Below are 16,380 nucleotides of genomic sequence, written 5' to 3' on the forward strand. Positions count from 1 at the left end.
GAATTTGATGGGTCAGTTGTTAGGTTTGCATTCAAACATTAACGCTGGGAAAGAGCTTTTGTTTTTCCTAGTATGCTGAAGGTGGTGTGTATTGCTTGAAAATGAGCCAAGACCTTACTTCTTATTGGCTGGAATTTCGTCAATTCTTTGGAGTTTAAGATTCTTCGTCCCTATGAGACATGCCAAGGAATCTTTCTACAAGCAAAATCATTCACACATGACAATATTGGCTACGAAACTTATTGATTTGTGCTAGTTGCTCTATACATGGAACCCATGAAATATAATTCATGATACTAAGAAATAATTGGTTAATCCAATTGGAAATTAATTCGAGAGTATCAATCTTAACAGAATTGGAAATTAATTCGAGAGATGAGAGTATCAATTTTAAGAATATTGGTTAATCCAATTTGATGCCTTTTTGTTTTTTTTTGTTTTGGTTCGATAGTAAGAATATATATTGGGATATAAAAAATCTCACTCGTGATCAAATTTGCTACATGATTCGAGTAAATGGTGTAACTCTCTTATCATTAAGGCTAATCGCCCGAATTAATCATGGCAATCATTACCACACCCCGAGTGAACCATGAATTCAAACTCAACGGCACACAAAAATTCACAGGCCAAAGTTTTCGAATAAAATGGTAGGCAAGATTTGTACGGAGCGAAATTAAAATTCGTGATTCACCACCGACATTTGACCAAAGACCTCGTAGCTATGAGCTACCTACATGCCTATCTATATATTGATCATTGTATATTCATCATTTTGAACAATTGGAAAATAAATTTTCCTAAGAAAAGTAATGACTCTGAATTGATTGCGTGCAAGAGCACGTTTATTTATTAAAATAATATATTTTTTAATTCATTTTTAAAATTATCTAGAATACATAAAACTTAATTTAAAATAAATAATTTTTTTTTCTAAAGCGTTTTTACACCACAAAAATAAACTATGCCTAAAAATAATTCTACATTGAAGTATCATTTTAATCTTAATTTTGTGTTGAGATTTCCTTTACATTAGATTCTTTATACTAAAAACAATGAGTGTTTTACTGTATATTACTGTCTATCATTTCACATTAGCTTGTTCATCTCATTATTAATAATTATTTTAAAAAAATTCCTGAAATTTGTATTGTTTTACAATTCATTAAATGAAATTTATTTCTTTTCAATATACTCTTTTGAAGTTATGTTAGAACGGCTTCATGTGTTAAAATTTATTTCAATTTGTTTATTCTTGCATATTCCATGTATCATGAAATATTCTAACATTGAATTACATATTAATTTTATAAAATATAATCTTAGATTATTGTTAAAAAATTTGAAAATTTAAGGATCAAAATTAGCATTTAAATAAAAATAGAGCCTTTTTCCCTAATGCCTTGGAAAATTTAATTTCCCCCCTCAAATTTCAATTCTTGTATTATATTTGGTCTTTATTTTTTTATGTTATTACTATTTAGTCTAAAATTTTAACTTTTTACATTTTAGTACTTGAATTTTATACGAGAAGAAAAAAAAATAGAAAAAAGCTCTCAAATGGTCAAATTTTAGCTATCAATAACTTTGTTTTTTATTTATTCGAACTCATATATTGAAATAGAAACTCAATGGAAATGTTTTATACCTTTAATGATGTCAAAAAAAAGATCAAAGCTCAAAAATATTTTTCGAGTTGATTTGATTTTCATTTTCTAGTTCCATTAAAATATCTTTTGTGGGTGAAAATAAGGTTCTAGAGTTCCATTGGCCTATTAGGCCTACACTATGCCACGGGTCAAAGTAATTATTTTTTCAATCACAAAAAAATATAGGTATTACTAATATGTCTCTTAAAAAAAAAATAACCAGCGTCTAATATCAATTGCATATTAAATTATATTTTTATATAATATTAGGATACAAACACATTACATCAATTTGAGTCAACCAGGGTTGACATGAAAAATTTACAAGGATAACCTTGAAAAAAGCAAACTGAAAAGTTAAATATCTTATTAATTTAAAGTTGAAGGATAAAATTGATAAAATAAAACAACTTATTTTGTTTTATTAAAAAATAAAACAAGTGAACTTGAGTTAACTAACCAAATTCTCGATGCAACTTATGCACACTATCTGATTCAATATATATTTTATCCTGGATATTACTTTTTATTTAATAGATTTATATGGCAATAAAGCGCATGTAATTTTTTTGTATGAAATATATATATATATATTTTTTTAAAAAAGACCATGATAGGCATGTGAGACTAAGATAACAAAAGCAAATGATTGATAACAAAGGACAAAATTGCATTTTTTTTTAGTTTTAAGTTAAATAAAAAATAGATCATCAATAACAAAGGGTGAAGTTAAATCTTTGTTTTTTTTTTAAAAAAAAAAAAATGAGGGGGTGAAGTTAAATCTTTGTTTTTTTTTTTTTTTTAAAAAAAAAATGAGGGATAAAAAATACATTAAAAAAAATAATAACTTGGATGTTATGGCTTAACCACTTGCAATCCAGATCATGGACTCAAATAATTTTAATATTTTTTTCATAAATCTATATGTAACCCAAGAAAAAAAAAAGTAGCCAAATAGAGCAAAAAAAGCCCAATGCATTCCTTTGAAAAGAATAGCTCACATACCTGAGAGCCTGAGCTTTTTTTTTGTTCTCTCGTTTAAAAGGGTAGATTACTTGTCATTTAGAACATTTTGCTTTAAAAAATAGGCCTACAAAACGTTGCCTGACAAGGTAAACGAGGCATTATCTACTAGCCCAACGGTGGCTGAAAAATAAGTGTACTTATGGGTTTTTAACTCAAAAAATATATTTTCAACTTATTTAAAGTTTTAAAACACCCTATAAATACTCCTAAAACATTTAGAACCAAGTTAGCAACCTAATAAACATAAAAGATGACATAAATCACAAAAGCAATCCGTACACATTTATAATCGTTTTTTCATTTTGGTTATCTATCTTTTCTATTAAGCCCTTTTCTAAAGAAAGAAAAAAGATAATTGAACAATAATTTGGACTCAGAAGAGCTTAATTATAAATAAAAAAATCTTAAAGATCAAATTGAAAATTATAAAAAAATCATTACTCCAATCCACAATAATTTAACTTAATTTAAGAATTCACAATGTAAAGTCTACAGTAAAAGCACCTAATGTCTTAATGTTTTTAAAATGTGATGTTATTTTGGTAAAAAAATTATTTAATTTTTGTTTTTGAGTTCAAAAACATGGACCAGGCTTTAAGCCTAAGTGCATGGGACTAGTCTTCTTGTCCAATATGCATGGGCCATCATTTCAAGCCGAGGTGCCATTCTTTAGGCTCTTTCTCTTTTTTTTTTTTTACATCTTGAAATAAAAATCATATTTAAATAATCAATTACAATAATATTTTTTAAAAATTAAATTATTCAATAACTTTTTAATAATATTTAATTTTTTTATTTTAATATTTTTTTATATAATTATAAATGGAACTAATATGTACTGGTTTTAAAAAAATTATGCATAAATATTCAATGAAAACAAAACATATATTTTAATATTATTTTAAGTTTTGTTTTTATATTATTTACTTCTATTAATTATTTTTTATTTCTTCATACAATCATAAGAAAATAATTGAAATATTTATTTATTTATTTATTTTGAATTTAAAATTATTAAATTTTTAAAAATATCCATTTAATTTCCATAAGAAAAAAAAAAGTTTTGAAAAGAGCGTCATTAATTATGGAATTTTTATTCAATTTGCGGCCGTGCTTTCGGTGAATTTTGGAAGACCCACAATAAATAATAAAACGGCGGCTGTGAATTCAAAAGAAAGCCCATTAATTGACTACGTATAGCCCATTAACTATGCCCGGATTCATATATGGGCTGGAAGCTTCTTAAAATTCAAATCACAAATGGCGCGCGTTCACTTGTTTTACCCTTTCTTGCCCCTTCAATTATTTTTTAATCATATTCTCTTGTTCAAATTCAGGGGAATAAAGGGAAGATCTCTGCAAATCGTCGCCAATGAGATTCTTCGCCGATCGAGAAATATGTTACGCCGATATCCTCCCTCCTCCTGAGGTAATAATTACCCTCAACCAATCAATAATAATAAAAAAAAAAGCTGTGATTCTTTCTTTCTTTTCTTAACTTTTTGGTTTGGATAAGGTTCGAGCGAGAATCGAAGTAGCGGTGCTCAATTTTCTCAAGATATTGACTTGTACTGATCCGGCAATATCAGACCTCCTTCTGGTATAATAATTAAGCAAAATTTATTCGAATTGGGTTAAATAATTGGAAATTTTTTGTGTTTCAGATATGCTAACTTGATTTTGTTTGATATGGATGGGAAAGATAAATAGAAAATCGAGTAATAGGCGAGTAAGTCAAGGACTGTTGACGGATGATGATACGTGGATTTTCCTCTCCCGTTCATTTTGTAAAAGGACTTTAATGAGAGCAAATGCAGCTAAAGCATTTATTAGAGGTAACTAAACCAAAATTACTGCAGCTAATTTCTTTCATTTTTTTTTTTTAATTAAAATCTCGCTTTGTTTGGGCTAATAATGCAGTGTGGAAGGTGATGGAGATGTGCTTTAAGATTTTGTCACAAGAAAAGCGGGTAACGCAGCGTGAGCTGTTTTATAAGCTGCTTTGTGTTTCGCCGGATTGTTTCTCGTCTCAATTGCAGGTTAATCGGACAATCCAAGGTCTGTTTAATTTATTTATTTTTTGCGCATTGGTTTTTTCTCAATTGAGAGAATGGTGTTAAATTTGTGTGTCACAGACGTTGTAGGTTTACTTCGGTGCAGTCGTTATAGTCTTGGAATCATGGCATCCAGTAGAGGAATTGTTGCTGGCCGTTTGTTGTTGCAGGCAAATAGTTGAATTCTGTTTTGTTTTGCAGATTATGAAGCAAATGTCAACAAGTCTCTTCATGCTCTTTGGTTTCTTGGTTTTATGTGATAGGAGCCAGACAAAGAGGTGGTGGACTGTTCTGAATGTGGATCTTCTGGGTATGCAATTTCTGGAGACTTGGATTTATTGGACAGATTGGTTATGAAGACAGATGCCCGGTACATCATTATTGTGGAGAAGGTATTTGTTTATTTTGGTCCTTTTTATCAAATTTCTTCTGGGTTTCCAGTTTCCAGGCAGTAAGTGACACTCGTGGATTTGTGCAGCATGCAATATTCCATCGATTGGCTGAGGATCGCGTATTCAATCACATTCCAAGCATTCTCATTACAGCCAAAGGATACCCAGATATAGCCACACGGTAAAATTGATGTTCTTTTGTTTTTATGCTTTAATTATTATCACAATGTTAAATGCCTTATAGGTTTCTTCTTCACCGAATGAGCCGGACTTTTCCTGAGTTGCCAATTATGGCACTGGTTGACTGGTATGGATGACCTTAATACTTGTAACTCTAATGGGCGTGCTTCTGCCTTCTGTTTTGAGCTCTTATACATTATTCCTGGATTCACCTTTACAAGGAATCCAGCTGGATTAGCTATACTATGCACCTTCAAGTTCGGAAGCATAGGAATGGGTCTCGAGGCTTACAGATATGGTAAGTTTTTGCGTTGTCATTTTGATTGTTATCTATTACGTCCCCTTGTCTCGAAATGACAACAAATACTAATTGGGGTTCTTCCTTTCTGAAGCATGCAATGTGAAGTGGCTGGGACTGCGAGGGGACGATCTTCAGCTAATACCTGAAGAATCTTTAGTCTCACTGAAGCCAAGAGACTTGCAGATTGCTAAAAGTTTGATGTCCTCAGAAACTTTGCAGGTATGCTAGCAAGCATATTACCCTCTTTCAATTTCTCAAGATCTTAGCTCTGGTGAGGAGGTGCCCCACACTCTCTCTGCCAACAGATTAGTTAAGGAGAATAAAAAGAAACAGTAGAACAACAAAACTGCACCTTCACTTTTTAACATTACCAGCACCTTTACCAAGTCGATTACATTTGACAGGAGAAACATAGAGAAGAATTGGCATTGATGGTTCAGAGTGGCAAAAGAGCAGAAATCGAAGCTTTATACTTCCATGGATACGATTATCTGGGGAAGTACATAGCTAAGAAAATCGTGCAAGCTAACTACATTTAACAGTAACAGAATCACAAGCCAACAAATACAGAGCTCCATGTAGCAGTTATATGCCATTGAAGAACAAGAAATTCTTCGCTGAGAGTCATGATCCAAACTCTTTTGCCAAGAGCTAAACCAGTAGTATATCGTTTACACATGTAATTACCTTGTAAACTGTAATCAGGCAAGGAAACAAACTTAGACATGAACCAAGCGTGGAGGGTCTGAAAATTCAAATTACATAGCTGATCAACTATCTCAAGAAGCCTATCACAAATCTCAGCTTTTATTGTGTTATGACAAAACTCTCCACCTTGCTCTAATATAAAATAAAGCAAGCAGACACCGTTCACCACTGACATTGGAAGATTAGTTAACAGCTGTAGTTATCTGATCCCAGATCCAAACATCCCACATTCTCAAAGGCTAAAACATGGAGGTGATGACTATGCCATCAGTCATACTAGCTGAACACACAAGAACAGCGAAAAATAAGGAAGCCTCTAGAAAATTATGTTTAAAACTAACACATCAATACGCTATTTACAGTAAAATTAATACAGCTTATCTACCGCGCTATGAAGACGTGGGATGGATAAAAAAAATTTAAATATCAAATAAAAATTATACACTGCAAGAAGCTATATGGTATTATTATTAATCTTGATTTAATGGATTAATCTTAAAGTTTTCTAACTCAACTCTTTATTTAATCTAAATTTAAAATAAACTTATGTAAAAATTATTCTTATATAACTCAACTAATTTGATTGATTCTAAAACAACTCAAACGATCGGTAAAAAAATATGGTTTGATTCTTAAAATAATATCAAGATAATATTTTTTTAATATAGAGATAATGATATATTAGATTGAATCGGGCTTCATGGTTTAACTCGCTAAACCCGTGACTTGAATTGTAGATTTTATTGAATTTAACAACTATGTTTTTTTTTCAAAAAAAGAAAACTATTTTTTACCTAATAATATGATAACCAGAATAGATGCTCGTAAAATTAAGTATAAACCAAAGGTTAAAATGTTTGTTTGAGACCGTGATAACTTCATAAAAAGCAAACTAAAATAAATTATGAACATCAATTTAAAACCAATCAAAACTTTTTAGGATGAAATCGAAAAACAAAATAAAAAAAAAGATTCAACCAAAAGAAAAAATTTGGAAAAAAAATTAAAAAAAAAATTATTTGACATTGTTATTAAACTTGACGTAGCAAATCATCTTTAAAACCTCTTGACCTGACTCTTTAGCTAGTCTAATTTTAGAATTAATCTGTATGAGAGTTGTTCTTATTTGATCTAATTTACTTGATGGGTCCAAAGTTAATATTAACGATGGTAAAAATGTGATCCAACTTAAAAAACCAGGATGATATTTAAAAATAAAAAAAATTAAGATGATAATATATTAAAATGACTTAGGTTTCACATTGTCGTGACTCACCAAACCTGCAAATAGATGGATACCACTAATTAAGCCCGGAAAAAGAGCTCAAACATCATGTTATTCAAATATATAGAACTAAGCCTAGACCAAATAAAACGAAGTACCCAATCTAGCTTGAGCGAAAAGGCTAAACATGCGTGAAAGAAACCAAGCAATGAATGCTCCTAAATCCAGCCAAACAAATTATCACGTGCATACATGACCACAAGAACAAACACCACGTATCTTTTAAAAATGCAAAAGGGAAAATAGCATAGCACATATGAACCTAAAAAAGCATAATTGAAAAAAAGGAAGGATGTCAAAAAAATTGATGGATGCCTAATGAATCATTATCCAAAAAAGATCAAACCAAACACTAAACAAACCAAATCAAAAGAAAAATAAACCATATATACAGGAAAACCAAGCACTTGACCAAAACAAGAACATGAGCATATGAATATATCTTCCAATATATCTCAAAACAATCTTCACAGACTATCATAACCAAAACTATGTCCTTAAAATCAACATGATTGGAATATAAGTTTTTAAATATATCTTTTTTTGTATTAAGCATGTAACTATTCTTGTTTTCTTATATCATGTTTTCAACATCCAACTCTATCTTGGGTATACATCACTAGTAAATATATTAATCTATCATTTACTTAAAATCTAGATAAGGGTATGATTGTTTTGCGTAAAATATTTTATATATAAAATATTTTTCAATATTGGTTGAGAAGAAGGAAATGATCGTTGTGGTGATGAAAAATGAGGTGGTGATAGTGAGATGACAGTGTTAGTGGAGGTGGTCGTGAAAGAGGAGGTGGTGGTGACGACATCGAGATGGTGGTGATGGTTAAAATAATTGGATGATATTATAAATGAATTACTATTTATAAAATATTTTATGAAATTTTATGAGCATAAAATGTCTTTTAGCTAATGAGATAAGTTTAAAGGTTGGCTATAAAATATTTTTCATTAACCAATTTTCTTGTAAAATATTTTATGAGAAACAAACACATAAAAGTATTTTCCAAAAACAAACATGGCAAACTTATAAAATATTTTCTTGTAAAATATTTTATGCAAAACAAACGACCTTAAGAAAGAACTTGGTTTTAGTACATGAAAACTAATATTGTTTATCATGTAGTTTAGTTTTTTATTTTGCCTTCATCCTTCTAGAAATTTTTTCATTGTGAGGTAATATAAATTTTAAATTTAAATAAAAAGATAAATTTATCCTCATATATAATATTAGTCAAATAATATGTGTGACATGTCATCCATTAAATTTCTCAAACTATTTTCCTCTCTCAAAACTATGACTTCTTTTCTCTCTCACTTAATTAATTAAATTTTATTTGTTTCTATATACATAATATGTTATTAGGAAAAACATTGGCAACAAAATAAAATTAGTTAGAAAAAATAATAATAAGAAGTGACTTTTCCCAATCCCAATTGATTTTGTGCATCATCAACATTGTTATCTTTAACCTCATTCTCATCATTTGACTAATCAATGAAATCTTGTTTTTGATGATTAGAAAAATAATTAAGGTTAGGGCTAGGGCTAGGGGAAGATTTAAGAAAATAGATTATTTTAGTTTAATTTTTTAATTTTGTATTTGTGTATAAAATGGTAGGTTATACTAAACATAAATTTGATGAATCTCGATAAAACCCACTTTTTGTTGACAAATAAAACCAAAAAGTAAAAATCTTAATTTTGGTATAAATTTCTTCCTTTTATGCCAATTGGAAATGGGTTTTTTGTGTTTTAATTAAATTCATTTCTAGGTTAAGATCATCAAGGTTTTTGGGGTTAATTCCCTTGGAAATCTTTTATTGTTTACTTTTTTAAAGTTTGCTTAATCACTTTTTAAGTGTTTTTAAGTTAATTTTTTTCTTTTGATCTTGTGGTACGAAGAGTTAGAAAAAAATTAGAAATTCAATCATCATTAGGTCTTCTCACACACACAATTTTATAAGTTTTTTTAGGAGTGGAAATTCAAATTGGATTAATGACAATTCAATTTGATATGTGATAATTAACAAGGGTTTCATAGATAGAAAAAAAGCACAAACTTTTATTAAAGTGGTTGCAGAAAGTAGGGAAAAATAATATTAGAGCACTCAATCTTTTTTATGGCTTATCAAAAAGTGAAAACTCGCTGAAATTAAGTTTTTTAATTGGATTCTAGTGACTTTAATGGAATTTGGGTTTTTATCATCATGAACTTTAAACCAGAAAAATTTGGATTTTTTTATTGAAAAACTTGGTCAGTAAATATTTTTTGACAAAGTTTTGCTTAATAAACTATTTTTAAAAAACTTTTTTTATAGTAAAATCTTGGTCAATAAACTCTTTTTGATAAGGATCTTGGTGTTAGAAAACAATATAAATCATATCTTGGAACTTTACCTAATAACTTAAGCTATTAGGTTGAGATAGTTCTTTGATATGGTATCAAAGCTTTGATGACCAAGCGGTCACAAGTTCGAATCTCACCATCTCTATTTATTTGATAAAAATTAATCTAAAAGTAATGTGAGTTTGTGCAAGTTTCAAGCCTAAAAGGCTTTCACTTGAGGGAGTGCATTAGTGAACAATATAAATCATATCTTGGAATCTTATCTAACAACTTAAACTATTGGGTTGAGATGGTTCTTTGACACTTAGTTCCTCTTTTATTATTAGAGGTTAGAAGCCATGGATCTCACCTTAAAATATTAAAAACAACTATAGAAGATAGAAAAAAGGGTAAGTCCATGATTGCTCTAATCTTTTCATGTTAGAGGCGGAACATATTATTTTATGTGGTTTGTAAAATCTTTTACATCTACGGAGTAACCAATCTTATTAGTGGAGAGAAAACATAAATTATACAGCAATGAAGGAGGAGAAAGACTCTTTACTCCCACTCTCAATTGATTTGTCTCATAGTTTTCTCTTATAGCAGTGTTTCAATTACAACCTTTGTTTTTTTCCTTTGAGGTATCTCACACACTTTCATTTTCTTATCTTCTTGCTTTTACGTTTACTCTTTTTGTTTGGCTATATTTATAGGCTAAAATGACCAGTATTCCATCTTATTCCAACACCTATATATGTGACTTTCTTAGACTTTAACCTTGTAGCAAGCTTGGACCAAAATGGTAGTTGCCAACTATCTTTAGGCTATAAAAAAAATATGAGGTATGGAATATAATATAGTTATCTGATATCAAAAAATTAAAAAATAATCCATGTTAATGTAAGTTATATATAGTTATCCCATATCAAAAACTTTAAAATTAGTTCACATGGATGTAGGCTATAAAACAATATGAGGTATGGAGTGTAATATAGTTATCTTATATCAAAAAGTTAAGAAACTATTCATGTGGATGTAGCTTATATATTATTATCTCACATCGAAAAGTTAAGAAACAATTCATATGGATGCAGGCTATAAAAAACATATGAGGCATGAAGCGTAGTATGGTTATCCTAAATCAAAAAGTTAATAAACGATTCATGTGGATGTAGGCTATAAAAAAATATAAGGCATGCAGTATAATATAATTATCCCATAACAAAAAGTTAAAAAACAATTTATGTGGAAGTGGGATATAAAAAAAAATATGAGGCATGAAGTGTAGCATAGTTACCTTACATCGAAATGTTAAAAAACAATTTATGTGAACGTAGTCGATAAAAAAATATAAGGTATGAAGTGTAGTATAATTATTCTATATTAAAAAATTAAGAAATAATTCATGTGGATGTAGGTTATAAAAAATAAATATGAGGCCAAGTATTCATAAATTAATTTTATATTTTAGGGTTTATTAAAAATTATAAAAAAAATGTTAAAAAAAATTGGTTTTTATTCAAGTTTTGTCAAGTTACCTGAGTTTAGAGTTTACCAAACAGTCACTCAGGTTTAATTCCAACTTGCATCACATTTTTCATCACCTTTGGTTGTAATTTTATTGGACTTCTACCTTGCAACAAACTTGGACCAAAATGGTGGTTAGTAAATATCTTTAATATGGATGATTCCAACCTCTTCAAGGCTAATACATATGTGCTGCCATTTCACACCAAATAACAACATTTTAATAGAGTGGTGGCTAGAGTGTTTTTTTTTTTTGTTTTTTTAATTTGATGACAAATTTACAATATTTAGTATAATGACTTTTTAGTTATTAATTGAAATATAATAAAAATTTTATAAATAATTCCAAAATTATAGTTAATTTTTTTTTGGATGTAAAGCTATGTAACTTATAAATTATTTGAAAACATGAAGGTAAAATGAAAAAAAAAAAAAAAAAACTAAACTACACGATGTAAACTTGTATTTTACCCAAAGTAATATTAGTTAAAAGATGAAAACAAAAATTTTAAAAAATATTAATGATAAGATTATTCCTAATTATTTTTACATATCGATCTATTTAGTTCCAACTTAAATAGTTCCAACCCTACGACGGAGGATAGGAGTGATTGATTCCCCGCACGAGCTGGTATGTGTGGGACAAAAAGAAGTCTCAACTTAAAGAGCCCAATTAGCCACTTTTCTCTCTATTTATGGACTTATAAAGACTAGGAAATTTGTCATGCCAACCTGCGGAGGTTGGTTCTAGAATCAGACCATTGTTGTCTCTCTTAATCTCTCTATCTCGCATTCTAATGGGGTCTTTGCTTGGTGACTGGCCTTCATTTGACCCTCATAACTTTAGCCAACTTCGACCTTCTGATCCTTCTAATCCTTCTGTAAGTATATTATATTTGTTCTTATTACTAACTATCGGTTAACCAAACACAGATTTTATATCTTTCTTGCTTAACTTTCACGATCATCAAGTAAATTTCTAATTTTTTTAATGATCTGTGAAGTTTAGACTTAATTTACTGTCTGGGTTTTTTTTTTCTTTGTACTGTGTGATTATACTTTTGAAAGAACTGATTCCAAGTAGGTGAAGATAAGGTAGATGAACATTATATTCCCACTTTTGACTGAATTTCTGGGTGTACCCAGATATGTTAATGGGGTGTGTGATTAGGAGTTTTTAAGGATTTTAATGAGAAAGTCATTGAATTGCTAGGGTTCTAATGCTAGTAGGTTGCAGTTAGTTCAAGTCTCTGGAGTTGTGAGTAGAATTCATGTGTTTAGACATGTGGATGTCTAGATTTGTGTTGTAGATGGTAAGGGAAAAAACTTAGGGGTCAGTTAAAAGAAATGTAGCATCATAATCCTGTTTCTTCGTGTTTTAGCTTAGTTTTCCATATAAATTGTGGGGCATGTTGTTTGTGGGATGATGAGCTGGGAACGAATCTAGTATAATAATTCTAATGAAGCTGTGCTTTAAATGGATCTTCACATGTCGAAGTTTGTACAATTACTGGCTGTGAGATGGAATGCCATAAAAGGATTTACATCGCTTGCCAAGTTTCATTTAGATTCAGGATTACCTGAACGGGGTTGTACTTGATGCATCATGAACATATCTAATGCCAAATATTAATGGACAGCATTTGTGTCATAGCATTATAATGTGAGTTTCCTGAAAATAATTTTCAAATCATATCTGGCTTTAGATGTTCTTTGCATATTGGTTTTTAAAATCAAGCAAATGATAAAATACACTCCTGAAGTCCTGAAGTGGAGCAGCATCTATGTGCTTACCTGGATAAACTTTAGCTGCCTATTAAAAATAAAACAACTGCATGGTTTCCTAGAGTTCTTTAATTTTTATGACATATTTAATCATCATCAGAAATGAGTATGTACATTGCCTCAATATTTCTTATAGCAAAGTCCTGATAGCTTACATTTCATGTTTTACTAGATTTGTCTCGATCGTTGTGATTTTTTTTATTTTTTTAAAGAAGAATACATTTCAATTTAGTTGAGATAGCTCATGGTCTTATGTAGGCTAGAAGGCCAAAATCTTGATTGAGATGCCAAGAGAAACTGTTGTCATAAATTTCTTGTGACCAGTAATTGATGGAGATAGAATCACCAAGAAATATTGAAGAGACCATAAAATCAGGAAAGATAAATTAACTCTGTTCTGAAGGTTTAGCAGTCTATGGAAGAACAGTGACTGCATTATCAAAATCTAATTTTAAGGGGGAACATGTGGAAACTTAATAGTTCATAGCTTTAGCTGAAGAAGAAAAGCGGAGATCAAATTAAAAAGAAGGATCTCAAAACACTCTTTCTTTGTATATCCTAGTCAGCCAGATTACATATCCTCTTTCTTTGAGATAATTTATAAACTTCCCTTTCTAAATGTGGATCATCTTATATGCCAGTCACTTTTCTGAAACATTAAAGGACTTGTTTTGTAGCTTCTTTGGCCAAGGTTAAAAAAACTGTTTTGTTGCCAAAATAGGGAGAGGATTCCTTGGGAGATTTCTTAGAATAAACATCAGAGTCCAGCAGAGTAGAGCTGACATAATAAAGAAAAAATGTAGGAATACAATAGTACTTCCACCTGGCAACAATAATGCAATACATACCTGAAAATCTGATTCCATAATGTCTACTTCTTGTGCACGTGTCTGTTTATGGTTAATATCTTGTTCAGTAATTTACAGCTGATACTCATGCAAAATTGTTTGATAATTATATACAAGATTATCACTATGCTGTCTATCAATGACTGCTTATCTGGGGTTGGCATGAACTCTGCATAGAAATTTGGAAATTTCTGAATCCTGGGACCTGTTCAGATATCCAATAGCACTTAATTAAGACAATTCATTCTTTTAGACATCCATAACCTTGTGTATAGGTTTATTTCAATTTCATGCTACAATGATCTACCTTCCAGCTCCAAAGTGTGTCTGACAGGGTTATTTGACTAATCATGTTACCATCTCTTGATTGAAATGATATATGGTTTATCATGTATGTATTCTGGTATGCAGATGAATCTTAAATAGTTTGAGACTTTTAAGTAAATAACCTAGTTTACCAACTTAAAGCACAACCATGTTTGTCAATTTTAAGGAAAAAAAAAATTGTTTCACCTCATTCACAATAATATTACCGAGTCTGAGAAAGGATAATCTCTTCTCATTATCATAGCTAATTTCTTTTTTTGTAATAGAAAATGACTCCTGCCACCTACCATCCTACTCATAGCCGGACTCTTCCCCCACCTGATCAAGGTAAGGAACAAAACTTTCTATCTGCTTGCAGTTTCTACTCCCCAAATTTTCCTTTTGGGTGAAGATAGGGAATACTTGGCATATTTTGTTTTCTAAGACATGGGATGACCTTTTAATATGGCTGCCAAATTTTACATCTTTATCTGGACATGTTATTCAAAGGTGCATGTTATCGTAGTGTCTCTCTTGTTATGAATGTAAATGTTTGTTGAGCTTAGATGCTAGCGTTTTGCTCTTTGATCAAGATATTAATATTTTGTGACCTCATTGAGAAAGATTCTTGAAAGGCAAAAATGTAGAATATAAAAGATGGGGAGATTGAATCCAACAATCATGCATGAGCAAAACCAGCATAGATTCTTGGAAAGGCTTGGGGCCACCCTTTCAAAGTCCATGGTGTGCATGAAGTTGGGAGAAATCAATACGACATTCTGGATAAAAACCGGTGCAATCTCATTATAACATCGTAATAAAACAACAAGGAGCTTTAGTTTACTTTGGATGTGAGTGACAAAGCATCTGGCCTGAAGTCATGGGGGTTTTCTGCAATCGATGTTGAATTTTACATGTTTCAGTGCTGGATGGAGCAGTTTCACTATCTCTAATCTGCATGCCTCTTGCTCCATGAGTTGGTCTTTGACCATGATTAACCACTTGGGATGGCGTAGAATTTCCATATGCCTTCTTTTGTATCATCATGGATATTGCATGGACATTCTGAAAAGCTTGGGATGATGTGCAATTGATTATGACATGCTTATGCAAGTTTGATCAGCTGAACTTCCTGCATTTTGTTATTGTAATTTAGTTTTTTGTTCATTTTATCCGAAGGTGATTTCGTAATCTGCGGTTAATCTGGCTTAAACTCCTTTGGCAGTGATAACTACTGAAGCAAAAAATATTCTGCTGCGAAATTTCTATGAGCGAGCTGAAGAGAAGGTTGGTAAATTAAAATGTTTTCACATATTTGATCTTTCCCTTCTATTTGTGCACCCATTGGACGCATACTTATTTTAGCTTGTCATTCCCGTTCTTGTTGCAGTTGAGACAAAAGAGAGCTGCCTCTGAACATCTAATGCCAGAGCATGGATGCAAGCAGGCTAGGGCTTCTACGTCATAATAAGCTTTCGTATGTTACTTAATAGTCTGGCATGTCGACTCTCATTGTAAATACAAACCACATCACTGCCCAGTGTGCCAATTGGTTGACTGAGCAGGGCTTGCTTATTGTTCTAAACTGTTGAGCAATGCAAGTAGAGTTGTGTACAAACGACAGATTCACCGGGTCATCATATGACCACCGAGTGAGATCATTAGTTATGCTTTTCTTTTTATCCTGGCTAATTTTTTTGACCATATGGATAGACTTTGATATTGATTCCAATCCATACTAAACTCACAAGTGGAATTAATGCATTTGAATTGTTTGAATTTGCTACCTAAGCTCAAGCCATGCTCGACTTCACTTGAACATGCGTTGACCAAACATTTCATTATGGTGGTGCTATTTCCGCCTGCCCCAGTGGCGGTGTTTCTGCCTTCCAAGTATTTCTAGCTTGTAACATGTTGCTCTATAACTGGTTGCCTAGCTTGCTAGATTTGAATCCTTTATAGATATGGACA

At 30.8% G+C, this 16,380-nt stretch overlaps 2 protein-coding genes across 2 annotated transcripts; both read left to right on the forward strand.

The window, feature by feature from the left end:
• The first annotated feature begins 3,952 nt into the window (after positions 1-3,952).
• Positions 3,953-6,376, forward strand: LOC118033747 (meiotic recombination protein SPO11-2). The gene is made up of 11 exons (XM_035038845.2): positions 3,953-4,104; positions 4,192-4,275; positions 4,378-4,510; positions 4,596-4,733; positions 4,811-4,899; positions 4,993-5,121; positions 5,208-5,302; positions 5,366-5,428; positions 5,523-5,599; positions 5,694-5,821; positions 6,007-6,376. The coding sequence occupies exons 1-11, from the start codon at positions 4,048-4,050 to the stop codon at positions 6,139-6,141; spliced, it is 1,128 nt and encodes a 375-aa protein (XP_034894736.1). The 5' UTR covers positions 3,953-4,047; the 3' UTR covers positions 6,142-6,376.
• A 5,738-nt stretch (positions 6,377-12,114) lies between these two features.
• Positions 12,115-16,091, forward strand: LOC118033746 (DET1- and DDB1-associated protein 1). Its single transcript, XM_035038844.2, has 4 exons — positions 12,115-12,351; positions 14,697-14,757; positions 15,635-15,696; positions 15,800-16,091. Exons 1-4 carry the CDS (start codon positions 12,268-12,270, stop codon positions 15,875-15,877), a joined length of 285 nt encoding a protein of 94 aa, XP_034894735.1. The 5' UTR covers positions 12,115-12,267; the 3' UTR covers positions 15,878-16,091.
• The last annotated feature ends 289 nt before the right edge of the window (positions 16,092-16,380 follow it).

This window comes from Populus alba, chromosome 1 (assembly GCF_005239225.2).
Source record: "Populus alba chromosome 1, ASM523922v2, whole genome shotgun sequence".
NCBI classification, from domain to species: Eukaryota; Viridiplantae; Streptophyta; class Magnoliopsida; order Malpighiales; family Salicaceae; genus Populus; species Populus alba.